This window comes from Rattus rattus, chromosome 13 (genome assembly GCF_011064425.1).
Source record: "Rattus rattus isolate New Zealand chromosome 13, Rrattus_CSIRO_v1, whole genome shotgun sequence".
NCBI classification, from domain to species: Eukaryota; Metazoa; Chordata; class Mammalia; order Rodentia; family Muridae; genus Rattus; species Rattus rattus.
This window is the reverse complement of record NC_046166.1, coordinates 71097473-71124559: the sequence shown is the minus strand read 5'-3', so window position 1 is coordinate 71124559 and position 27087 is coordinate 71097473. Positions and strand designations below refer to the sequence as shown.

Below are 27087 nucleotides of genomic sequence, written 5' to 3'. Positions count from 1 at the left end.
ATCGGAGTCCCTAGTTATACAGGTAGCAAGTCACGGCTGCACTGCTGACCAGGTTTGCCCTCTGGCTATGCCTGCCCTTGTCTCTAGTCATTCAACTGTCACAGCGAGGAGAGATGTGGCCACAGACCTAGACCCTATTCAGACCCTTCCTTAACTCACAGGGCTTAAGTCATGACATGTGTAAAGTCCCCAGGGCTCTGTGTCTCCCTGGATGTCTGAAGAGCTAGAATACACTTCTCCCTCTCTGAGGCTGATAACGTACATCTACCAAGAAAGCCTCACACGCCATCAACTGCCTACGGCATCACACAGGGAAACAAAGCCCACACAGGGCGGGACCCCGGCTTGCTTCTTAACCATGTTCTCACAGGTCCACGACATAACACATCCACTCTAATGGTGAAGGAACCCAGGTTATGCCCTGTGGTGATGTCACAGGACCCCCACATTCCACGTATCCAGGAGTCCATGGCTAGGGAAACTGAAGCCCTTCCAGGGAGGGGCTCCTCCTGTAACTGGAGGACCATGGCAGCGAATAGGGGAGCAAGGACCTTCTTATCCGTCTTCCTGCTGTGCTGCTGGCAAGTCACTGAGCTACATCCAGTCAAGACAACTTCAGGTAGGTTCCGTGGGCAGAAACCTCCGGCCTGGAAGCCGCAGAGGGAGCGTTCTTCTTGTGCTCCCTTCCTTCGTTGGAACTCGGGGGATGGAGAGAGGGGAAGGGCTCTCCATCTTTGAACACCTCTCCTGCAGGAATGCCAGGGAGCAGCCGCTTTCTGTTAGCCTAATGGAAATGTGCTAACTCTTCCGAAGGTAGAGGAAGAGTGCCACCAACCTCCATATGTCCCTCCTCCGTGTTTACAACTGCACGCTTTTGAACTTGTCATCATACCTACATACATGTGTATGTACCACACACATGTAACATGTACACATACAAACACACACATAGACATGTACCATAGACGAATTGATACATATACACACCAAGCGCTCAAGCATGCGTACACACACACACATGCGTACACACACACACATACACACACACACACACACATGTCCTTTTGTGTAACACTTAGCACAGTCCTGATGTCTCACTACTCTCTGTGAAGCAGATAAAGTATATTTTATGCCTGTTCTTGTCACACGAACGACATCAACACTAATCCTTTAGTTCATTTAGTACCAGAGGAAGATACAGTATTCTTGGTGCTTGTTAATGATGGCCAGGTAGCCAGATGTGCTTGTGTGCCCCTTTAATCCCAGTACTAGGAGGCAGAGGGAGAGACGCAGAAGGGCAGAGGGGCAGAGGGGCAGAGGGGCAGAGGGGCAGAGAGAGAGGTAGAGAGGCAAAGAGGCAGAGGCAGATCTCTGGGTTGGACGCCAGCTAGGGCTAAATTAATCAGGGTGGGGGCCACCATGATGGTTCATAAAGGGAGTGCGGTTCATGTCCCAGGAAGGACAAGAAAAATCCACAGAATAGGACCAGCCAGAATGACAGAAGTTACTAGGAGGTCAAGCAATTCTTTGCTTGATGACTTAAGGGTGTTCTGTAGGCAGACTGGTGGTCAGTGGGGGAGGGGTCGTGTGGAATTGCCGGAGATCTGTCACTGCGGAGGACTTCCTGGGGCACGACTTTGTGGCACACCTCGGAAGGCTAAAACAGAGCCTAGGTCAGGCAGGCTTAGTTAGAAAGACCTGGCCAGAAGCAGGCTGTGTGAGCCCCTCCTCACCCTGTGCCTTTTGAGCAGCGTGGTAGCTCTGTGATTCCCCCTTACGGGATTTGCGGTTGCACAGCCAGGGATGTAGCTAGGACAATTTCTAGGAAAGGAAAAGACAAGCAAAACAATATCTACATGCACAGACGTTCAGACGCTTGAAATGAACCAGAACTAGAGCCTGGTGGTCCACACCTCTGATCTCAGCATTCGGGAGGCAGAGGCAGGAGGATCAGGAGATGCAGAGCCCCGTAGAAAGGATTCCTCGTTACCGGGCCAAAAGCTGCTCGGGCCAACAGTGAGGGTGGAAGTGGCCCCAGCAATAGTGTGAACATCCACATTGGTCATGGCTGTGCCGAGAAGTGCACACACGTGACTCCTGGGTCCTGAGTTTCTCTGGATGGCCCTGAGCGATCATCACACTTCAGTTGTCAGCAGTGCCAGGTCAGGAGAGAGAGAGGAAACAAAGACAGCTGGGAGAGGAAGACTGCTCATGGGGGACACCAGAGAAACCCAGGTTTCATGGACAATGACAAGAAAAAGGAAGAGAAGGAGGAGAGGAGAGAAAGGGGAAGGGAAAGAAGGGAGAGAAAGGGAGAAAGGAAGAGAGAAAAAGGAGAAGGAAGAGGAAGAGGAAGAGGAAGAGGAAGAGGAAGAAGTTTACCTCCAGGTCAGGAATGCAAGCAGAGGGAGTTGGGGGAATTAGAAATGGGAGAGGACCCTCAGCCGAATGCTACAGTTTCCAATCAAGTCCTTATTTACAACCAAAGATCAGCAAAGTGATGCCACTCCTGACTATAAATCCCATCTCCCTGGCTTCTTCCTGCCTGTTTGCAGAAGGGCAGTGTGAGTTCAGACTTGACCCTGTGAACTGGGCGGGCTCTTCTGGTACTTTACATAGGGAATCCCAGGTTTGGCTTCCCCAGACTTCTGGGAGGCCAAGCGCCACCAGCACTGGGCTCAGTACAAATCCTGGGGATGGGGATGAATTCCCCTCTTCTGTGAGGTTCCCAGACTACTGAGAAGTGTGACCTTTCCACTTGTCCACAAGATTGGGACCCACGGGAGCCAGGTGCCAGGTGGGATGGCCCAGGCCACAGTCTCGATTCCTCACATCTGGAATATCTGGAGTAGGAAGGCCAAGCTGATGTCATAGCCATGCAGCTGGAATTCCCAATAGTGTTCTGTTGCAACAAGGAAAATAGAATCATGGGGTGTGTGTGTGTGTGTGTGTGTGTGTGTGTGTGTGTGTGTGTATGCCTGTGCACATAGCATTCCTGAGTGCAAGTGCACATGTGTATGGAAGCCACAGGTCATTCATCACCAAATGTCTTCTTCAATTACTATTTGCTTTATTTTGTAAGAAAGGTTATTCTTACTGAACCTAGATCCCATTAAATTGACCAGACTACTTAGCAAGCCCACGGATCCTATTTCAAGTTCCTCCCCAGCTCTGGGGTTACAGACATGAGCCACCATATCCCATGTTTATGTGGGTCCTGGGGATTTGAACTCATGTTTCTTCAACAAGCATTTTGCCAACTGAGCTAGCTACCTGGCCCAAGAAGAATAGCACCGTGGGGCTGGACAGATGGCTCAGGAGTTAACATTGGCTGCTCTTCCAGAGTTCAATTCCCAGCACCCACACAAGACTGCTCACAACTGTCTGTAATCCCAGTCTCAGTGGGTCTGGGACCCTCTTCACAGCCTTCCCTGGCACCAGATGTGTAAGGGGTTCATAGGCGTACGTGCAGGGAACACACACACACACACACACACACACACACACACACACACACACACACAGACATACACACAAGGTATTTTAAAAATAAAAAGAATAACTTCTTATTGGACTTAGGTTAATACACGGCTGTAAAATAAATGTTGACAGAGATTCTAGTGGACCAGATGAAGAGAATATAATATAAACGCTTCTGGTTTTATTTGTAGAAGTGCAATTATAAAGGGCAGGAGAGATGGTTCAGCAGTCCATGTTTTCTGTTCCTTCACAGGAGCAGAAATTGGTTCCAAGCACCCATGTTGGGTGGCTCACAACCACCCAGAACTCTAGCAAACACCCTTTTCTGATTGTCATACGTACACACACACACACACACACACACACACACACATCTTTAAAAAGTAAATATACTTTTAAAAGTATAATTTCAAGCTGGGCGTGGTGGCACAGATGTCATAGAATTCAGGAAGCAGAGGCAGATAGATCTCTGTGAGTTCAGAGCCAGCCTGGTCTACCTCATGAGCTTCAGAATAGCCACAGCTCTGGAGAGTGATCCTATCTCCAAAACCAAGCAAAAAGGGTAATTTCAAAGCTTCTCTGAGTTAGTGGACAACTGTCTTTGAACATGCAAAACAAGTACTAAAGCTTCGGACAGACTTTCTGAAACCACCCTTGACCCCGAGAGTATGGCGAGGGTACTCGCCATGGTCTGTTCACTTCAGGGACCCATCTGCTTCTTCCTCTATCTGGAAAGGCCCCCATTAAGCAATCTTGGTGCCATCAACAGTCTTATCCTAGTCTCTTGGTCAGAGTCCAAGAGAACCTTGGACTGTCGGTGACTGCCCCTGCTTTCAAGAAAGCATCCGAGCAAAACAGGAATCATCTGCAAAGAACCCAGGCTCCGTGGTGCCCTGCCACAAGCCCACCTTCCGCGGTCAGCAGGGAGAAGTGTCGTTCTCACGACCTACAATGTTTAACGTCAGTGAGTGCAATGACGGTTGACCACACCGTACAGGGACGGATCGTGGAGAGTAAAGACAGTGCAAATCCCCGGAAATCTCACACATCTCATGACACCTGACGTATCTTCACAGAGGGGTAATACAAAGGGTTCGGCACTGCTTACTCTACAGAGCTTCCCTTTGTGAGTTCACATAGCAAGTAAGCTAATTAGCTTAAGATCTGTCTTTCACGGGATGACAGAACGAATCCCTAGAGATTTTCCAAGGGGCCTCTGGGAAATTTCAAAGTTAGCTTGTGGTCAGAAAGGCTGCATTTAGACTTTAATTTGGAGGTGTCAAAAAAAATGTCAGGAGCTTTGAAGACTTGACTGAGATCACAGGTTACTGTGAAACAGTGCTGTTACCCAGCAAACCAAAATGACGAGATTTTCAAGGAAAATAGAGGAAATAAGATAGTTGTTAACGGGAAAAAATAACCAACCTTCACTCTCAATACCGAGAGGGCTCTGCTTTCTTAAGTAATAAAAAGTTTGAAAAGACAACACGAAGCACAGGAAATTATTTTGGTAAGAACAGAGCCTTTGTCTACAGGGGAGGTTACTCAACAGGTAAAGAAAACACTTATAATCTCTTATTAAGAGGAGGCCAATAGTCCAAGGAACTCTGTCCTTTGAGCAGAGAGAAGCAGGGGCCGTTCCACATGGCCGCACACCTGATACCGGAGCTCATTTCAAAACCTCACAATGGCCATCCATTTACACGGCCTGGCCATAGGAGATTAGATTTCTCTCTTTTTTTCCTCATAGACCCTTTACACCTTACCATACCCATTTGGGCTTTTTGTTCCTTATTTTTTTTCTCCTCTTTATTAAATAACTTTTAAACTATTTATGACAAAATGACTTTCTTCTTTTCCTAACAATGGCTGGTCCTTCCCGTCTCTCGGCTTCCCTTATCAAAAACTGACAACTTTCACTGAAGCCTACTTGCAAAGTCAGTCTCTCCCTCCTAGGAGTCAGAGGAGGTTTAATCACATACATAAGTAGTGATTTCAATGGAGAACACTTAGAAGCTATGAATTATTGGTCCCATGTTGGCCCTTGGTGGCAGGCGTCCTGGATCTCCATCTTACAAAAGCTTAGGACCCATTACTGTAGCATTTTACTGGGTGTGGGTGCCTTTGTGTATGTGTGTGTGTGTGTGTGTGTGTGTGTGTGTGTGTGTGTGTGTGTGTGTGTGCGCGCGCGCGCGCGCATGCACATGTATTCACAGGCATGTGGAGCTCAGAGGACAGCCTCAGGGCTGTTGCCTTCCATCTCATGTGACCTGGAGCTTTGTTATACAGCCCAAGCTGGCTCATAGGCTCTTCAGAGTCTGCCTGTGTCTGCCTTTCCTTTCTCCGTTGCTGGGGTTATACCCTCATGCCACCATGCCTGGGTTTTTCCGTGGGTTCTAAGGGGACTTGAACTCAAGTCCTCATACCTGCAAGGGAAGCACTTTCCCAACTAATCCATCTCCCCGTGATTCTTAATGTGGCAGAAGCAGCGTGCTTATTAACAGACGCAAATATATTTAGTCTCTCTGTATGGAAGAGATAAGAGAGCCCGAGTGTAAATGTGAGCTTGTGCCTAACAGCGAGAGTCTCAATAGTTGGGATTATTTAGGAGTTCTACAAAAACCGTACTAATTGTGGTAGCATCAGGCTGGTTAGAAATCGTCTTTATGTAGCATCTTTCTTTTTCTAACACCCAGAGCCCAGACTGGGAAGTCTCAGATGTTCGCAGAGCGTCATCACAAGCCATAGAACTCAACGAGTGTTGAGAGAGAGAGAGAGAGAGAGATGCTTCACGAGTAGGAGGGAGCGCCAGTTTCTCAAGGCAGCATTGAGTTTCAGTGTCCTAACCATTGCTCTCTCTGTGACCGTGACAGCCTTTAGGGTTTCACTGTCCAAAGGCTGTCCTCCACCTTTGCTCGCCTGCTTTTCTCTACAGGATTTTTGTTAGTACCCAAGATCGTGACAGCCCCAAATGTTAACAGCCATAGTCAGCACTGGCCTGGACAGGATAGTCTAGCCTGCTTCAATATTTGTACAAGGGCAAGTGGTCTCCACGGTCCAACAATGGCGTGAATTATGTCAACATTTCTACTTTCCTGTTAGCTTCTGAAGAGCCGGGGCAGGGAGGGTTTAAGGTTGGCACAGGAGACCTGTCCTCGCTGATGCGTCTGCTATCACCATGTGCCCATGCCTATGTGCAGCTGCCCAGGCTGAGAACACTCAGCAGGTATCCACTGAGGAGCTTGCAGCTGCTGCTGTTACTGCTGCTGCTGCTGCCGCCGCCGCCGCCGCCACCACCGCCACCCCCACCTCTGTGGAGGGTCACTATCATTTCTTAAGTCTTATGACATCGACATCTTCTTCAGCTTGAGACCAGGCTGAGACCTGAGGTTTTTATAAGCCTGAGACCTGGATGAAATTTGGGCGACTCTCAAGGTCCTCCCAGCTTGAGACCTGGTCATAGCCCAGTGTGACACTCAAGGTCCTCCCAGTTTGAGACCTGGTCATAGCCCAGTGTGACACTCAAGGTCCTCCCAGCTTGAGACCTGGTCATAGCCCAGTGTGACACTCAAGGTCCTCCCAGCTTGAGACCTGGTCATAGCCCAGTGTGACACTCAAGGTCCTTCCAGCTTGAGACCTGGTCATAGCCTAGTATGATCCTCGGGGTCTTCTTGAGTTGAGGGGCCAATGAAAACAGTTTCCAGATTTCCCTGAGGATAACTCAGGTGACCTTATCTCATCCTAGAGGTGCTCCCGCTGCCTGTCAGGAGAGGAGCTGTGCCTGCCACAGTGTGGGTCCCTCACATGGAAGTGTTGGCCATTGAGAGGGACAGCAGTTCATATGACCCTCACAGTGGAGACGAGTATCTACTCAATTAACCTAAGCGAACTCGGAATACAAAAGTGAACTCCATGAAGCCAGAATGCGCTGATGTGGTGACCGAGAGGACATCCGAGTGTCCTGACCCTCGTGGGCGCGTGCCACGTGGGAGGTGGCAACAGGAAAAGTACGGTAGAGCAGCTACACTTGACAATGCAAATGAACAGGCACAGACGACAGGAGCGTACACACCACGCATGTGCACACGGCTGACTCGCACAATGCTCCCATTGTGATTACGGGACAGACACGAGATGAAAAGAGTATTTTTAACAAAGTGCTGGCGCTGCGCAGCTGTACCCATTCGTAATGAACCATTAATGCCTCTCGCAAAGAGGAACTGTACTGTTTGTTTGGTTTACCAAGGTCAGCACACTGAGAAGCAATTGTCATCACCACCGCAGACCTCCTTACATATTTCCCATTGTTCTGAGCCGTGCAGATGAACACATTGGGATGCAGATTGTCCATCATTAAAGCCTTTGAGAACAGCTTTGTCACTGGTTTAGCCGCAACTTTAGTTCTCCCAGACAGAGCTCTGTGCCTCAGACATGGAAGGTAGGGTGGCCCTGCCTGCCGTCTTTGGGAGTCCCAGGACCTGGGATCTGGGAGAAGAGGCCAACCTTGAGCTCATACTAAGAGATGTACCAGACCAAGGGACATCACAGTCCCTCATAAAGAGAGGTCATGTCAGAAGGAGGGAGTAGTAGTGGATGCTACAGAGAAGAAGCCGGTCCTCAGAATTCCCATGGTAGCCAGATATAGCTAAACCCCATCTGTAGAGCACGCATCACCAATAAGAGCCCTGGGCCCTGGAGACAACAGCCATCCAGAACCCTGGACCCATTCATCAGAGACTCCACTCCTCACCTCAGACACACCAGCCTGGAGGGCTCTGCTCATGCTGGAGGGATGAGGCGACCAGTCTCTGGTCTGCCCCATGGAACCCAGGGTAGCACAAAAATGTGCAGGGCCGCCCAGGGCTCTCAGAGAAAAACGTGCATGAGGTGTCTTCACACAGGACAAGCAAGTATTTGGGTGGCGACACGGGAAGCCTAAACCAGGGGCTGGGCAAGTGCTTCTCCTCACTGGTGCTGAGCTGGGCTCCAGCTGCTCCGGTGGGGTCTGAGGCCGGAGCTTCCTGGCCCCATCCAGACAGTGCCACCAGCCATGCAGGAGGTAAATTGAAGCTCCCCACCAAACAAAGTGTGTGGCCCTCTTCCTTCTTTTGTCCCTGTGATTGAGCTGATCATGGACACTGTCTTACAATCCTGGAGGTGATTCCAGTGACCAGGAAGGCAGGGTTAGGGACTGCTGCTCCATGGGTAACGCCTTTCCATCTTCCATTTGAGAAGCTCAGGTCCCAGAGGGCTTCCTCAGACACCATGGGAAGGAGCAGCACTCCTCGCTGGGTCCTCTCTGTAGAGTAGACTAGTAGAGTAGTAGAATAGACTCTAGAGCACACAAGAATCCGTTCACAGAGAGGTGGGTGAAAATGGAGGTCTTAAATTATAGATTGTTATCCTTTCTCCTCCTCCCCCAGGTCCAATCACTGAAGGCGTTTTCAACTCAACAACTGAAAACATACCTGAAACCTTAGGTAAGACTCCCCACATGGAACCTGGTGTGCGGAGAGAGAGTGAGTGGGTGCTTCTGCCTCCAGTAACCTGTCACCAACTGCAGACACTGGGGAGACGGGCTCGCTCTGAGGCGCCAGGGTCACGTTCTCCTACTCTGGAGCTTCACTGCCAACACCAGGGTCAAAACTTCCCTACAGTGTGAGTACCACTGAGCTGACCAGTGCTGTGCCTCTGAGATGGGGAACGAGTGTGTACAGGCAGCACCACCTTTTCTGGTATCCATATTGCAAAGAACATGAAAGGGGCACTAACTCAACTACAGCCTATCTGAACCAGGCTCTAGATTGGGAAGGTCACCCAGGGGCTCCAGGTAGCCAGCTCCCCAGTGCTGCTCCTGGTCCAAAAGAAGCATTGTGATGCAGAGAGAGAGAGAGACTATTTCTAGATGCAGCTTGCTTAGCTCCTGCCGGGGTCCTGTACCATACGGGGTACGTTATAAAAGCCACAGGATAAACCGGCCCCAGATTTTACAGAAAGACCATTGGCAGTCAGAGATGTAACGAAAGTCTTTGGAGATTATGTCTGACTGAGAAGAGAGCCGGATTAAGAGTGTGAGTTTGTTTTACAGCCAGGGGACACTTGTGTTAGAGGCGTAAGAGGAGAGGTCGAAAGAGCACAGTGAATAAAGTACAGCCACACCTAGGGAAAAGTAAGGGAAGGTGCCCACTCGTATTTGGGGACAGAGACGGGATAGAATGACAGCAAGGTAGGAAGGATAACCATGAACTATATCTGTAGCCAAACTTTTCTGTGTGTTGTTTTGGACGGCATATTTGTCAGCGCTCTGTCCCTGTGAGGTAATAAACCCAGGAAAAGGTTCCCCGCCTCACACTCAGTTTATGGAGCTTCCATGCAATGGCTTGTTAGCCTTGAGGCTTTGGGTCCTGTAAGGAAAGCACAGATGTCATAGGTGGACTGAGGCAAAACACCCAGGGGACACTAGGGGACACCAGGGCACACGCAGTGACCTAGACCTCTTAGCGCAGCTTACCCAAAGGTTCTATCACTTCACAGAGGGGTCACCCTGGGAACCAACCTTTTAACACAGGAGCTGTGATGGCTGCTCTTGATCGCCTGCTTCATTAGATTGAGAGGCCTCTTGGATCTGAGTTTAGCACATCTCTAGACCCGTGAGGCAACTCCAAAACCAAGTGGATGCCAACTGCCGTGACCACCGAATGGTTTAATCTATGGATGGATTCTGAACTTGAATAGGCTAGTAGGGAGGGCTAGAATTCTGAAAGGCAGGACTGGTTGAAGGAAATATGTCACTCTCATGTGACTTTGGGCACAGTATCTTATCTTGTCCCCCTCTTGCTGATGCTACCTGATCTGCTTCCTTCTTGACCTGACACAAGTAACTCCCGTCAGGTGCTCCTAACCACCCTAAAATTTCGCATCACCAAAGGCTCAGAATCCAAGGTGTCAAGAGCTATAGATTGAAACCTGCCCTCTTGAGTCGAGGCAGTATGTCCCAGGAAGAAAACCTAACATAGAAAGTTGTTATTAATGGCACGGGGTCGTTGCTGCGACGACCCTTGATGCTATGATGCCTTAGGCTCTGGAACTGGTTTGTGTGGGGGAGGGACTGGAAAATCTTGAAGAGTTGAACTAGAGAAAGCTTAGGATGTAAGCTATATACTGGGCTAAATGAGCGAGTCTGTCAGGAGCTCAGAATTCCAGGACAGAATAGGAATGCGGACAGTGGGGGCTAGGCGTGCTGGGTGGGTTTAAGTCAACTTGACACAAGCTAAAGGTATCCGAGAGAAGGGAACTCGATTAAAAAAAAAAATGCCCAGTAAGATCAGGCTGAAGGCAAGTCTCTAGGGAATTGTCTTAATTGATGGGGAAGGGCCCAGCCCATTGTGGGTGGTGTCATCCGATGCTGGTGGTCTTGAGTTCTATGAGAGAGCAGGCTGAGCAAGCCAGGAGAGCAAGCCAGCAAGCAGCACCCCTCCACGGCCTCTGAATCAGCTCCTGCCTCCAGGTTCCTGCCCTGTGTGAGTTCCTGTCTTGGGTTCCTTCAGTGATGGACTAAAATGTGGGAGGGTGAGCCAAGTGAACTCTCTTCCTCCTTGGGTTGCTTTTGGACACAGAGTTTCACCCCAGCAGTAGTCACCCTAACCGAGATGCCAGGCTTGTGAAGTTTCATCTGGGAATGAAGACCCCATTATGAATTGTACTGAAGTCTGTTATCCTCACCAAAATCTTGCCTGCCTTTTGCTCACATCTTGCAGCTTTGTGGGAAACTGAATCACCGAGCTAATTAACCCAGCAGAGGAAATTGTAAGTCAGCCCCACTTTCAGGCTATGGCACAGAGCTACCGCATGCTTTTAGACAGGTTTACAGTGAGAAACTCGAGAAAGGGCAGGGCCAAAAGGCTTGAAAACTTCGCAGGTTGAAGCTGTGGACAGGGAAAGCATCATTCTGAAGAGTCTGGCTGTCAAAAAAGGGGCCGAGGAACTCCAATGTGCCCAGGATTGTGTTGGAGGTGGCCAGATCCATCCAATACTCAAGGCTTGAACGGGCAAACGAGTTTGAGAAAACAATGCCCCTAGGTCACACAGCTCACTGTGGGACTGCCCCTAGGGCACAGAGCTCACTATCGGGCTGTCTCTGGGGCACAGGACTCACTGTGGGGCTGGCTGAGAAACTGCTTTCCGGTATTCACTTCACAGTGCTCGGTCACCTAACCCTAACGTGCGAATGCTGTGAGGATCCAAGTGAACCCTGTTATTGTTCAAATTGGTAAAATAGCATGGCTTCATCTCCATGATGCTGGCTTTGTGGGTACACAGAATGCAAGAATTACAGTTTTGAGGGAGCTCCCAACCAGATTTCCAAAGAAAAGCCTGAGAAGGTGGGGCAGTGAGTCTCAGGGTCGCATTTCATGTAAGAGGGCAAATCTGTGATTATAAACTTAAGTTGCAGTAGAGACCCGGGAACATGGGACATCTGCCAATAAGAGACAGAGAGAATGAGTACAGGTGACCCAAGAAAGAAGCCATGTGGACTGCCAACAGCCAGGCCATGGAGACACAGCTATCCAAGCTCTTTTGATCTCATGGAGCACTGCTTGCCCCAGATGCCAGGGTGGATCTACAGAACTTAGAGTTCCGCTGTGGCCTTGTTTAGGGCATGTTGTCGTCTTTGCTGTTGGGAAGGGGAATGCTCATTCTCGGCCACTGCACGTGAAAGTAACTTACACATTTTTATGGAAACTCAGAGCTAAGAGCCGCCTTCAGCCTCCAAAGTCTTCCTGCTTGGACTTTAGAGCAACACCGAGACTGTAAAGATTGCAGGGACTCATGCGGACAGACGGACGTATTTTATACTAGGAGACCGACAAGAACTTCTTACAGGTCAATGGTGGAATGCCATGACTTAAGGAAATGTGTTTGGATGTAAAGTTGGCGCGGGATTTGTCTGTCATGGGTAATCTTAACTGTCAGATTGACGGATCGAGGCTGTTGAGAGAATTCCTTCCTTAGGCAGACAATGCCTTACCCTTCCTCATAAGGTTCCAACACAAACCGAAGCTGGACTCTACCAAAGTTCACCCAGAGGAGGAAAGGAGCTGAGTTGGCTTTTTATGGAACATGGGTGAGGGGTTCCTAGCAGAAGTCTCCAGTGGCCACAGAGCAGCACTGAGAAGTCTTCACCTGGGGTAGATGGTGGCTTCTACTACTCAGGTAGAACTAGCTTCAATGTACCTTATCGTGGATATATATATATATATATATATATATATATATAATCATATATAATATATATGATAGATAGATAGATAAGAAAGATAGATATGATAGATAGATAGATAGATAGATAGATAGATAGATAGATAGATAAGATAGATAGATAGATAGGAAAGATAGGTAGATAGATAGATAGATAGATAGATAGGTATGATAGATATGATAGATAGATATGATAGATAGATAGATAGATAGATAGATAGATAGATAGATAGATAGATAGATAGATAGATAGATAGATGATAGATAGTATATACTCTAGCATCTCCCCAGGTCTCCAGTGGCCATGTGCAATTACTGCAGAATTGCATGCAAGTGGCGAGAGGCGTGACTGGATACTGAGCTAAGACAGCAGTGGCTCTTGCCACCCCTCTTCCTATGAGGGAACGTCAATAGTCAAGGCGCCCAACCAAGAGCCATTGCGAAGATGGTGGCTTGGTCAGATGTTTTGCTTGGAGGGTTGTATCCTACAAGGGACTAAGAGATTGGTGAGATGTACCCCTATGTGTTGTGAGGTGCATTCCCAGAGACGGTTAGACCACGAAGGATGTGTTACCAGGACTCCTTTCGTCTGCCAGTGGGCTCCAAATTTGAATCGATTGTTGGGATGTGGTGGAACTGTGCTGCGTGCGGAAGGTGAGACATGAAGTGGACATGAAGCTAAGGGATCTCCTTCCCAACTTCCTTCCTGGTGCTCTTCACTCTGCTTCCCAGAGCCATGATGTGAACAGCTCTGTGCATGCCTCGATGGACCAAGACCTCTGAAGTTGGGAACAAACTTTCTCCTTCCTCCCTTGAGTTGCTCCTAGGGTATTGGATCACAGAGACAACAAAGCTCACTAAACCATGAGTGTGGAGCCATTCAACATCCAGGTTACATCAGGGGCAAGACTTGGGAAATATCTAAACGGTGTCCATTTCCTGAAACGATTTAGGGAGGCCATGCTCAGTCCATCCAAGATGAGGTTCTCCAGAGAAGTCACTAATTCCTTGGGTTTCTGTTTTCTACCTACAGTGTTCATAGGCTGCGTGAAGTATAAACTGTGCCTAGGGACATGTGTCAATCCCCACCGGCTCTAACATGTCCTTATATGCTTTCTCAAGATGAAATTCTAGCCCAAGATATTTTGGAGCCAAGAACTTCAGCAATGTCTGCAACAACACGACGAACAAGATCGCCAGCACAGACAACAGTACCAACCAAGGAACCAAGCAAGTATACCCCCTTTTACTGCTATAATGGCGTGGACTCCTAGACATCCAAGGTGTTGACTATATGACTGTATTTGAATATTACTTGAACCAGCTATGGATAAATGAGACAAGCTGTGGTCTGAAGCCAAAGAAGGGGTCACCTCCAAAACACAGGTGGCTTGCTTCTCTCTGGGGTGATCTTGAGTTATATCCATGTTCATTTTGGGGTTCAGCTTGTGTAGAAACGCAGGCTTACAACAGGAACTAGATCATTAATCCACACCATCTCATTGCATTTCCCTGCAGCTCCTGAGGGGGCACAGCTCCTCTCCTACACCGTAGACATGGTAAAACTAAGGTCCAGTATATGATGTGCCCAAGACCAAGAAGAGCAGTGGATGTAGACAAAGTAGACACTTTGCAAAGCACAGCTCCACACACGAGATTATACAAACAGATGGTGTAATGGACAGCGGCCAGGAGAGATTTGGGTTAAGAAGTCCTCAGGCTCCATGGGAAATGCGTTCAAAGGCAGGAGGTCTCGCCACTTCTGGGATTTTTTTTTACATTCAGATATGACTAGATTTTTAAGGGTTTGCTCCCTCCACATCTGCCTAGATATAAACCACTGGGCTGAAAGTGGCTGGATAATGTCTGGCTATTTAAATATTAATTTCCCAATGTACACTCTCAAGTAGGACTTGAACACTCTGCCCAACTCTTCCAGCCCAACATTGTAAATTAGGGTTTAGCCCCCTGCCCCAAATGCTCACAAGTATGAAACAAGGAGACGTTTCATGTTTTTTTTTTCCATCTTCTTCATCCAAGATGCTGGTATTGAAGAAAACTACCAAGAGGAAGCCTTTGAGAACTACCACGAGTTCCTGGAGAATTTAGAACATTCATCTAGGAAGAAGGCAAAAAGTGACGATAATGGTAAATGTGATCTAGTGTCTCCTCTGCTGAGCTTAGAGTCACCAGCACCAGATACACTTACAGCCACCAGCACCAGATACACTTACAGCCACCAGCATCAGATACACTTACAGCCACCAGCACCAGATACACTTACAGCCACCAGCACCAGATACACTTACAGCCACCAGCACCAGATACACTTACAGCCACCAGCACTAGATACACTTACAGCCGCCAGCATCAGATACACTTAGAAGCTACCAGCATCAGTCACACTTAAAGCTTCCAGCATCAGATACAGTTAGAGCCACCAGCATCAGATACACTTAGAGCCACCAGCATCAGATACATGTGACAGCAGCTTTACCTGAGTTAAGTAGCCCTGCCCTGAGGCTGAGCACCCCCCTCCCTGCCCCGTCTCTGCCCTCTACTCTGCCCTCCTCAACCAGCAGAAAAGTCTTCTCCCAGGTGTGTGAAAGCTAGGAGTCAAAGAGAGACCTTGCTACAGATTTCCAGCCAAGTCCCCTCTCCTCTTTGGAAAAAAGAGAGAGCAAGACTGAGGCTCCGGGAGACAAGAAAAGCCTCTTTCTAACAGAGGCAGTGCACATGGCTCTGAAAAGCTTGTTGTCCAGGGCTGATAGAGCTCTTTTGCCCTAAATCTTAGTTTAGCTTATTTTAGATTAGATTAGATTAGATTAGATTAGATTAGATTAGGGTTAAGACTAGAAAATGAACGTATGTAGAGTGTAGAACTTAGATGGGATAATCTGAAATGTGACTCACGTACAGAACCAGATCAAGGCTCCAGAGCATGTCACCAATACATACCCCTGTGCCCACTCTACAGATCTGTCTGGGCCCTGGGTCCTGCATTTACCACCTGCTTCTCACATAGCTTCTCTGAGTCCTAGCCTCTGGTGTTCAGATGGATCTAAGTAGTAGTTTCACAGTGTAAACACGAGCGTGATTGTATTTTAAAATGAGTGTTTAATTTCCCCGAGCTTGTTCACTTAGAGGTTTGCATAAATTGCCTGAAGGTTTGGTGTAGTGTTTGCCCAACAGCAATTCTTCTTTTACTTAATATCATTTAGCAATTAGGATTCGGATCAAGGCAGAGGGCACTCCTTTCTTACTCGGGATCCTCACACAGTTACTCATGTTGGGCAGTAACGCCAACCACGCCTGATGATTACTCTCGCACAGAGTTATTTCTTCCTGTGTTGACCTCATCATCCTAGACTTGGCCTCAGGAGCCATTCCTGTTCCCTGTCCACTCCAAGACTCTTGAGGCTTCTCTGATGCCTCCTTGCCCCTGCCTAGCTTTTTGATAAGCTCCTTTTGCTAAGTCAGTACCCCTAGAAGACCAAGAGTGCTTACACTCCTTAGCAAGCCAAGCCAGGAGGCTCGCTGAGAGACTTGGCAAGCAGATGCAGCTACAGTGAATGGCCTGGAACTCAGGGATTTTCATATATTGGAAAGGTATTCAGGGACAGCTGAGTCAAAAGATGAAGGCAGGGGGCCGTGCAGTCTTCACACAGTAACTTCTTAACGAGTTCTCAGATAAAGCTCAGAAGGAAGCATTTCAACCAACATCTTAAAACAAAAGCCCCTCAGTGTTTACCGGTGGGTGTATCATTCTGAAAACATTCCCCGTTTTTCCCCGTGTTCTCCATTAAAGACAAAAGTGCAGTTGAGAATCTTCATGGCCACAGTTCTCAGAATAAGCTTGAGTCCATAGGAACTGTCCTTCTTGCCTGTCACTCAGGAGTGACATGGGAGGACAGCATGATGTGAGGCAACCAGCTCCTCACAGCCTCTCCTGTGGCAGGGGGGTGCGCCCTCCCACTCTCACAGGGAAGGGTCTCAGTTGCAATCCAGTCCTTAAGAAGGACTTTTTGTTTCCTATTTAAAGACCACTCTCCTATTGTTTTTGAACTATTATTTGTCTTATACTGGTTAGTTTCTTGAGTTTTGCTTTTGTTTCTTTTGTTGTTTTTTTGTCTTTAATTTCGAAGTGTGTTTTTGGTGGGTTTTATTTGACCCACCAAACCAACCAAGTCTGATTTGTTCACCTGCTGTGGATGTTTTTAACTTGTCAGTTGACTTGGTTTTTAAGATTTATTTTAGCTACATGTATGTGTGTTTTGCCTTCATGAGTTCATGTGTAGGAGCCCACGGGATCCAGAAGGCGGCAATAGATGCCCAGGACTGGAGCTCTAGGTGCTTGTGAGCTATGATGTGGGTGCTGGGAGCTAAATCTAGGTCTTCTGCAAGATCAGCAATAACTCTTAACTGCCGGGCCGTCTCTTCAGCCCCAATACGTTTACTTTTGATGACGTTCATGAATGTTTTTTAAGCAACCCCCCCCCCAAACAACAATAACAACAACAAAAACAATTCACCATTTTTGTGTGGTCATCATGGATAATATTTTGTTGTTTTTAATATAGCAGCAGACTGTATTTATATATTATAGACTATATTATAGTACATACACTTATAGATATAAATTAAGCTATATTTAGCCAAGAGAAGTTGCTGTTTTTTCTGCTATATTCTTGTCACTTCCTTGGCCCATATGCTCTTTGTTTAGGAATTTATCTCTGAGTAGTGTGCTCTTAACTTCATCTCTTTCACCTATGGCCACATACGCACTGTAGCATGACTTACGCAAGTCCGTCCCGTCGCAGTTTGCAGACCCACACTTACAATATGTCGCATCCCCAGATGTGTGCATCCCCAGATGTGTGCCTGTTTTTTCCACCGTGCGCATGTCAATCGTTGAAGCCAGAGTTTCATTCAGGTCTTCAGTCCCTTGTTCTTCTGGGATACATCCCTTGTTCTGGGGTACATCCCTTGTTCTTCTGGGGTACACCCCTTGTTCTGGGGTACATCCCTACTTTTGGGGTACATCCCTTCTTTTGGAGTACATCACTTCTTCTGGAGCACATCCCTTCTTCTAGGGTACAGCCTTTCTTCTTCCCCTTTGTTTTACTGATTGTTCTTGCAATTTTGGAGGGGTCTAATTTCCTGTTTTAAAAAAGCTTGTAAGATTACTGTAACTGCATTACTTTCTAGAGAATAATTGAGGAAAAAAATAGAACCTTTATGATATTGAATTGTTCTTTCCAAAAATACGTGTGGTCTCCCTATTTCTCAAGTTTGCCTTTGTATATTACAGGAGCACTTTTAGTTTTTTCTTTGTGTAGGGTTTTCAGGGTAAGTTTATTGATAAGTATGCAGTCTCCTTCGTCTGTATATAAGGGAGAGGTCTTCTCTACTGTTTACTGTAGCTGACTTTCATCTGTAAAGGATTTTTTTCTAATATCAAACCATCCTTGCATTCCTGGAATAAGCTGCACCCGATCACGTTCAACATTTTCTTACAACAGATTGAATTTGTCTTGCCAGTGATTTATTAGTATTTCTGAATCTAAAGGAGCAAGTGACATTAGTCTGTGGGTTCTTAAATTCTGTATCTGGACAAGACTGTTAATTGTCTTGGGATTTTTCCTTTTGCTTTCTTTCTTTTTTCTTTTTCCTTTTCCTTTTTTCTTTTTCTTTTTCTTTTTCCTTTTCTTTTTTTATGACTCTCTGGGAGCATTGCAAACATCTAGCTCCATCGGTCGGTGGTAGCACACACTTTTAGTCCCAGCACTTGGGAGGCAGAGGGAAGTGGATCTCTGGGAGTTTGAGGACAGCCTAGTCTAAAGAGTGGATTCCAGGACAGCCAGGACTGTTACACAGGGAAACCCTGTCTTGAAACAAACATAAACCAAATAAAATAAATAAATAAGAAAATATCTGGTTCCGAGATTTATTAGAAAGGACTTAATCTGGCACCGTCTCCCGAGGTAGCTCTGGGATGACTTTATTTTCTTTAGAGAAATATTTCTTAGCCCAAGTGCAATTCCTAGTGGCCTGTACTTCCTTGAGAATTACCCACCATTCCTAGCTTTTCACCTGTGTCTTTGAAAAGTCTTAAGAGTGTCTCAAGACCTATGCCATCTCATTTGTCTTATTGTTTTTCTATTTTTACATTTTTGCATCTTTTGTTTTTCGTGCCCAACCTTTCTCCCCCTCCTTTGGTTATGACACAGTGGTTCGTCTCACTGGCTACTTCCCCAGTGGTCAGGGATTTGACACACTGACCCCGCTGTATCCTGATCTCACCACTCTAGCATCCCCAGTCTTTGCTCTCCTGTTCTTTTTCAGGTTTCTAGGCTTGAGTGACTCTTTGATTAGCAGTAATTGTCTAACACCGTTCACTGTTTGATGAGCCCCACAGACCCTTCTTCATGCTTGCCCATCGCTTCTCAAACATTCTATCATGTTAGTTTGTGGCTCCCTTCCAACGGAAACTGGTTTCCCAGTAAAAATATCTAACTGCTTTAAAGCACCATGTGTAGCTCCATTATATCATGTTCGGAATGCATCGTTTGCAGCAGTGCTGCCATATGAAGACTCTTGTAGCCGCTGAGCACATGATCCATTTTATGAATATCCCACAGTTAAAAAGAAAACATGTACCCTAATGTCACCACATACCCTAATGACACCACATACCTAATGTCACCATGCACCCTAATGTCATTGTGTACCTAATGTCACCATGTTCCTAATGACACTGTATGCCTAATGCCACCATGTTCCTAATGTTACCATGTACCTAATGTCACCATGTACCCTAATGTCACCATGTACCAATGACACCATGCACCCTAATGACACCATGCACCCTAATGTTACCATGTACCTAATGTCACATGTACCCTAATGACACCATGTACCCTAATGTCACCATGTACCCTAATGTCATCGTGCATGCTGCAGCTCCTACTTTATTGCTCAAATGTTTTGGTCTCTGCTCTCATATTTATCTACTGAATCTTCTCTGGGGAGTGATGATGGTTATCACGTCAGAAACGCCTTCTGCCTACATCTCCCTGCACTTCTGTAGATTTTACTTCCTAAGTGTGTGATCTATTGTTGTACACATAGACTCTCATGGGCGTTTTGTGATCGCTATGATTCCAGCTCTTAGTCCTGAAAAACAACTGTCTCAGTGCTTACGACTTTAGGGACTGCATTTTGCTTCCTCTGACATGAGATTTGCTCCCTCTACTCTCTGGTTGTCTTGGTTTGTCTGATACATTCTTGTTTGTCCTTCAACATTGTAATTAATTTGCTTATTCCTTTGTTAAAATGCATATATGATGAAATTTGTCACTATAATCATTTTAACTGTACAGCTCAGTGGTATTACATACGTTCACAATGCACAAAATCACCATTGCCATCCCCACAGCTCTAGTTGTAGCCATTAAATAATAACCCCCCGTTCCCCTCCCTTACACCCCCTGGAATTACCAATCCATGTTCCTATGAAGGTGTTTGGATAAGGGACTTGAATAGCTTTTGTCTGTTTTTGCAATCTGCTTATTCCCCCCACTACAATGTTCTTACAGTGATCTGTGTTATACTAGACCACAGTCTTCTTCCTTTACAGTACCGTATGACTTGCAGGTCATATTTTCTATAAAATGGGTGATTTTTAGAATATTCAGAGAACTAAAACTTAACTTAAACAGTCCAATGCAAGATTAGTGAAGGACGAGAATATACAGTTTTCCAAAGAAAATACACCAATATAAGCAATAAGCTATAAGCAAAGACACCACCACCATTAGTTACCAGGACATGGCAATCAGATATGCAGTAACCCGGGGTGACATGAGAATGAGGCTCCATGTGCCATCACTGCCTCAGGATATGGAAGCTGCCCCAAGATGGACAAGGAGCTGGATATGGAAAAACAAACAAGCAAACAAGAAACATGGTGCTTGAAGACCTCAGTGGCCAAAGGCAGCTCTGGAAATGGTCCAGGCAGCTGGAACAGATAGGCAACATCTGGCATTTGTATTGCACAGAGCATCATACCCTAGGAAAAACTTCTGCAGTCCATGGTCAAAGAGGACCTGGAAGTGGAATTTTGTGGTCAGAGAACACAGTTAATTGGCTTGTTAATGGCTCTTCTAGTGTTTGAGCCATTTTGGAAAGTCCTGAAAGCTCATAAAACCAGCCAACATGTCCTTGTCCCATGTGCGGGACAATAAGAAAGGCTACTCTCACAGTGACATAGGACTCAGAACTAGACTTTGTGGCTCTCACCCACTCTGTTCCATAGGAGAAAGTGGTTCTAGCTGTTGACCTGTTACAGCTGTCGGAATCTTACAAGTATATTCACTAAATACACTTCAACTTCAACAAGGCGCCATCTTTGACACCAAAATGGTGAACAGTGGGAAGTATGGATGAAGATGTCGAGGGTTGGGACCGCAGGCCTTGTCTGTGAGCAGACACAATGGCAGAGCAGTAGCGGGGATAGAATGCAAGTCCTCAAAATAGTAAGGTGCCAACCGCTGTGTGGTGGCACAGACCCAGTTCTGTGCACTCATCTAAAAGAACCGAGCAATCTGGAAGGTGCTTCTGCACACCCATGTTCACAAAGCCACAACTCACGCCTGCTTAATGAAGGGACAACTAGAATCTCTGTAGACGGCTGAATGGATGAGCAAAGCTGGCGTGTCCACATCTGCCTCTCAACCACTGAGCATCTCTCTGAGTCTCTCTTGCGTGTACAGCATGTGCTTAGCTCTTACCCTTCAAGGAACCTGTTCTGAGGATTAAGGGACACGTCATTTCCATCAGGGCCGTGACTGATGACTGACATGTTGAGTCTATGTTGAGAAGGCCGGCCAGTAAGAGATGAGAGCCCGTGAACTGGGGAGGCATAAGGAGAGAAAGAGCCACACGTGCGTGATCCGGTTCTAAGACACCTTTGTCATGAAGACAATAAAATCAGTCAATTAAATCACGAGCTTTGATTTTTCACTTCAAGAGAAATGGAGATGGAAAGACACACGGCTCCTGCTACACAGGCACTTTAATGTATCATTCAAACACCAAAGCAGGGAGGGGTAGGAAAAGGGAAGGAAAGGGGAGGGAAGGAAGTGGGAGGGAGAGCAGGAAGGGAGGAAGGAAGGAAGGAAGGAGGGAGAAGGACAGAGGGAGGAAGGGAGAATGGAGGGGGAGGGAGGACGGAAGGAGAGAGAGACAGGAGAGGAGGAAGAAGAGAAAGAGGAGAAAGGCAGGAGAAGGAGAGAGGAAGAAGAGGAAGGGGAAGAAGGAGAAGGAGAGGAAAAAGAAGGAGAGGAAGGAGAGGAAGAAGGAAGAGGACTAATCATCACATCTGGACTGTTCTCTGACTTAAGAATCTCATTCTCACAGCAGCCGCGTGTGAGACAGTCGCCAGCACATGTATTGTTTCAGCCACAAAACCAGCAGCAAACAATTTAGAATAATTAAACACACACCCCAAACACTCTCTGGACACAACAGAAATAAATGAGAATCAACGGCGCGAAGAGACGTGGGGAAATTGCCTAAATATTTGCTGATTTACGCAGCGTGCTGCTCAGTGACCCGCTGAGCGGTGAAGTCAAAAGGGGAATCTGGAAATATTTTTAATTGAATAAAAATAGGAAGGCCTGCTGAAATGTTGAGTGGAAATGTATTGCATCAAACGTTTGGACGGAGATGTTTAAAATCATGCATGCATGAGAAAAGGAGTGGAAACAGAAAATATGGAGGTCCCGCAATGCAGAAGACGGAGGAAACAGCGGCAGCCAGCTGAAATGTGGTCTCTCGTCGAGGTCCAAATGAGGCGTGGTCTCTCAGCGTGACCCAGCTGAGGCGAGGGATCTCAGTGTGGTCTGAGGACAGGCACTATTGTGAGCCAGGCTTTGTCAGTGCTGGAGGAAGAGTGGGACTATGAGATGCAGAAGCCGGCTTGAGCAAAGAATGGTAGGTGCGAGGACAAACCCTAACAAGTATTCCCCAACCAAAGCAGTAACACAAAGTTGCCTCATGATGGCCCAGTGTAGCAGAGCAAGATCTCCCTGTTGATTCTATGCCACTGTTTCATTAATGACGTTCTCCTCATCCTTGGGCCTCAGAGGATTCAACCAACTGGGGACCAAAAATGAGCACCCAAAAGAATGTCGTCTGAACTGAACACACGCAGGCCCCTTCTCTGTCACAGCTGCCTCATCAGCACAGAAAAGTATTTGCACAGCATAGTGTATCGGTGGTCCTAAACCACCAGGGTGTGCTTCCAGGTATCGAGAGAATCGTCAGCGTACACACAATGCCACACGAGCATCTTTGAGCCCGGGTACCAATGGGCATCCAGGAACCACTCTCCTGTAGAAACTGGGAGCAAATGTTCCACTGTCTTTCCCTCTGATCTAAGGCAAGACTTTACACCTCTTAAGCCATGACATTCCTTCCCTTTAGTCCAGAGAGACTTTGTGCTACATCTAGGGTGACGGGGTGCCCGAACCCTAGGGTCCTCTAGACTGCTTAGGGGAATGGCTGTGTTTCAAGTACAAGTGAAATGACAGAACCCACAGGGCTGATACATCCCCAGTGATCTGCAGGGCGGGAGGAAGTGTTAAAATGGGATGGAAACTGACCTTGTGTTCTACACCATCCTTCAAGAGGAAGGGTCGAAGAGGACTTCAGCTCCACCCGGAGTCTTCCTTGCTCCAGCGTTGGCTATCACAGGCTCGTCTGCCTCCCACAGATCGTGTCGCACCTTGTAATTTTTAGAAAAAAAAAGCTAAACAGGAGTGAGGCAGCTCCCATGTTAGCTCGCTCCTTAAAAATTAAAAGAGCTGTCAGGTGGAACTCGGGGCCACGAAGATAGGAAAGATTCTGTTCAAACTTCCTATCAGTGCCTGCTACTCTGGGGTGTGAGTGTCCTGTGAAAATGACCTCCTAAGGGAGCTGGGAGCTCTTCCCTGTGGCCGGAGTCCCTGACACAGCACGGGCTTGCTGACAGGCTAAGTGAATGAATAGCATTCACACTGAGGGGCAGTTAGGGCTCCGGGGCCTATGGGGTTAAAAGCCAGGCAGAGACACACACCTGTAAGAATGTGACAAGGAAAGAAAGGTCCCTAGACTCACTTCCACAAAGGAGAGACAGCTCCACTCTGTGTCATGAGACCCCTGTGTCACCCCTGTGTCATCAGGAGCGCCCGACCTTGTCTGAAGAACCAGGAAGTGGCACACTGGGAGGAGGCAAGGCCCCAGTACGGACACAGACCCGGGAAGGCCTTCTTCCCTGTTCACTGAAGGTAAACACAGCAGGAACTGGAACAGACCGGCTCAGACAAGGAAACCCAACCGGCGGCAAGTGGTCTTGTCTTGAGATGCAAGGCAGGTGGTTTCCCCTAGCTCCACCCTCCAGTCTCCAAACTACCCAGGACGGCTCATAAAACCTACTTAGTTGGCTCCAACATGTACAAAGGAAGGCAAACACGGGTGGAATGTTTGTTTCAGTGGCAGGAGAGTGGATTTGGGCAAAGCATGGCTTTCTTTCCTTGAATTGAATCCAAAGAGAGTGGGTTTGAACCACTGAGATCCCGGGTATCCACCAGGTCTGGGAAGCTCTTGCAGAGTCACCTACAAAAGATGACAACCACTGTCCTGGCACTGAAGTCGGGGCAGCCACCAACTTAGAGGGACCACACTGTCCTCGTCTACACTGGAGGCCACTGGATTCCCGGGAGATTGTTCTGTGCTCCGCATTTAATCAAATATTAGGTTTAACATGGCCTGCTTATCAGTCATGCCTGTGTTCTGGGGTAATCCTAATAAATTTCCACATATCGCGTAGTTTAATTCATAGAAATACATTCTCCGTTATTCTCAGAGAATGAAGTCTGAAATGCCAGAATGGGTGGAATGGTTGTCCTGTGGCTGTCCTTGGTGTTCTGTGGCTTTGCGTACATCCCCTGATCTGTTTCCTTCCTCCTCCCCCAGCATTCTCCACGTGTGTCTGTGGCCAGATTTCCCATTTTCGTAAGGGCACAGTCACACTGGAGTAGGGCCAAACTTCTCCAAGCCAGTGATTCTCAGCCTGTGGGTCACAACATCCTTGGATTTGCATGTCAGAATATTATGATTCATAAAACAGTAGCAAAATTGCAGTTATAAACTAGAAACAAAACTTTACGGTTGACAGTCAGCACAACAGGAGGGGCTGTGTTAAAGGGGAGGTTGAGAAGCAGTGGTCTAAGCCTTCATCGTAATCAATGTATCTTCAAAGAGATCCTGCATTGCCAAGAGGGCGCGTCATAGATTCCGGGTCAGCACCCACACTCTGCTACAACTGTGATTTTCCTCATTTTTCTCACAACGTTTTGGAGGTTGGTTTTTTTGTTTTGTTTTGTTTTGTTTTGTTTTGTTTTAACTGCTGATTTTGTTGCTATAGAATAAATTCAGGACTTCATTAATGCCGGTTCTGGCTATGAACTGAAGTCTCAGCCTGACTTTACAGTTTCTGAAGTTAAACAGAAAAAGCACCATGCTGTGCTTCTCCATCAAGTATGATTACAGTGTGTGTGTGTGTGTGTGTGTGTGTATGTATATATATATATATATATGTATATATATACATATATATATATGTTACATATATTTCTTTTTATTCCCACAGAAAATAAGAGTTCAAAGGATGATGTGTATGAGAAACTGTCTGTTCTGGACAGAATGATTGAAAACACAGGACAATCTGAAGACAGCCTGGAGCTAACAGGCAAGTGGCCCCTCATCAACCAGTGCCCTGCCTGGCTGAGCTGCAGTAAGAATGTCAGTTGCAACTGAGGCTCTCATAGAAACTGGAGTATTATGGGGCTGTCTGAAGTCCAAGGGGTTCTAAGCCAAGTCATTGAGGGGCTCCCTTCATTCTCAGCCAAATCAAATGTGTGGTTCCTTCCTTTCCAAAAAAACAGGAAGGCATGGTCCCAACCACTGTGCTTGATGGCCTGTCCCTTCGTGACCAGGACATCTGTTGGGCCTGCTTCTCACTTGGGAAGGACACCTCCCCTGGGGACGGAGTTCTGCTCCTCACCCTCACGTGCCGAGCCTTGCCCCATCCCACCCCTGTGGCTCTGTCTCTTTCCCATTTCCGGTGTGAACTAAGAGGACTGGACATGGCAGTGGGAGCGAGGTCTCAGCAAGAGCAGAAGCCCTCACGTAGGCTCGGTCTGGGTCTGAATCCCGGCTTGGCCATGATGAGGACCTCACACAGATCCTGGCATGTCCTGAGCTGTGGTTCTGGACACTCAATGTGGTGCAACTTCGGCTCCCTCCTAGGGGTCAGGATGGAGTTGAGTGAGGTTGCAAGGTGGGACCCTGGCTCCGGGGGAGTTCTCAGGACCCATCCTGCTGCTCCTGGGGGAGGGTCCCAGCTGCTAACAGCCAGAGAGAGGTGACGAGAGGTGACACACTTTACCAACACCATAGACCAACAGGCTCTCTTGGACTTGAGGTCATTTCCCAATGGACCTGAAGGGCTCTGTCTCTTGTGTCAATGTTTTCAGGGCTCATTGCGACAGCATGACTGTCATAGATCAGCGAGTGATGGCTAACTCTTTTCCTGGGAGGCCTTGGGGTTTTGATTCTGCTTTACTTTAATGAGCTGTTGGCCTGTGCAGGGTCTCAACAGTGACCCTCAGGGCCTTTGGAGGAACCTGAAATCACCTCTAGCCCTTCCCCTATCATAACCCTCAGAGCTCCCCACAGGCCTTCCTCCATCCCCAAGCATCATCCCTGAAGAAGGATCCACAGGACCCCAAACTCACAGGCTTCTGTCCGGAAGGTCCCTTCCTCCAGTGTGACTCAGGGGGCCACTCAACCTGGTTACTCCTGACCAAGGATAGGTGAGTGGCAGGCTGGGAGCATGGCCACCTGGTCACTGTATGTCCCTGAGAGTCTCATGGTGACCCCTAGAGAGTCTAAAGCCTCTGATGCTGTGAATGGAGACCCTTCCTGCCCAGAAATTCTTGCCCACTTGGGCCACACAGGAAAAGCTGGGCTGCTTGTTCTCAGCTTTGCTCAGGAGCCGAGGGGTGTGGGGCACAGAAATGACAAGAAAATCTCCTCTTTCCAAACAGAAAACATCTTTTAGAAGAGGACCAAGCCCAGGAGGACAGCGTGGCACAGGCGTTCCTGAGCTTAAAAAGACAAGGAGCCACGGGAGAGCTCCACACCACCCACCCTTAGGGAATGAATGCACTCACTGATACCCATTCTTAAAAGAAAATTGCTTTTTCCACATAACCCTAAATTGAGTCCTTTAGGTGTTGAAGG

General features: G+C 47.4%; 1 protein-coding gene across 1 annotated transcript; it reads left to right on the top strand.

Annotated features, from left to right (window-relative positions):
- The first annotated feature begins 473 nt into the window (after positions 1 to 473).
- Positions 474 to 27087, top strand: Spaca7 (sperm acrosome associated 7). Its single transcript, XM_032919563.1, has 6 exons — positions 474 to 619; positions 8904 to 8960; positions 13861 to 13968; positions 14779 to 14886; positions 25433 to 25531; positions 26892 to 27087. The coding sequence occupies exons 1-6, from the start codon at positions 526 to 528 to the stop codon at positions 26903 to 26905; spliced, it is 480 nt and encodes a 159-aa protein (XP_032775454.1). The 5' UTR covers positions 474 to 525; the 3' UTR covers positions 26906 to 27087.

Bases quoted from the DNA above. Each gene is read 5' to 3' on its own strand.
- Spaca7 (XM_032919563.1), top strand. From the start codon at position 526: ATGGCAGCGAATAGGGGAGCAAGGACCTTCTTATCCGTCTTCCTGCTG. The intron at 13,969-14,778 runs GCAAGTATACCC...TCTTCATCCAAG, and splicing joins AGTACCAACCAAGGAACCAA to ATGCTGGTATTGAAGAAAAC. The intron at 14,887-25,432 runs GTAAATGTGATC...TTATTCCCACAG, and splicing joins GGCAAAAAGTGACGATAATG to AAAATAAGAGTTCAAAGGAT.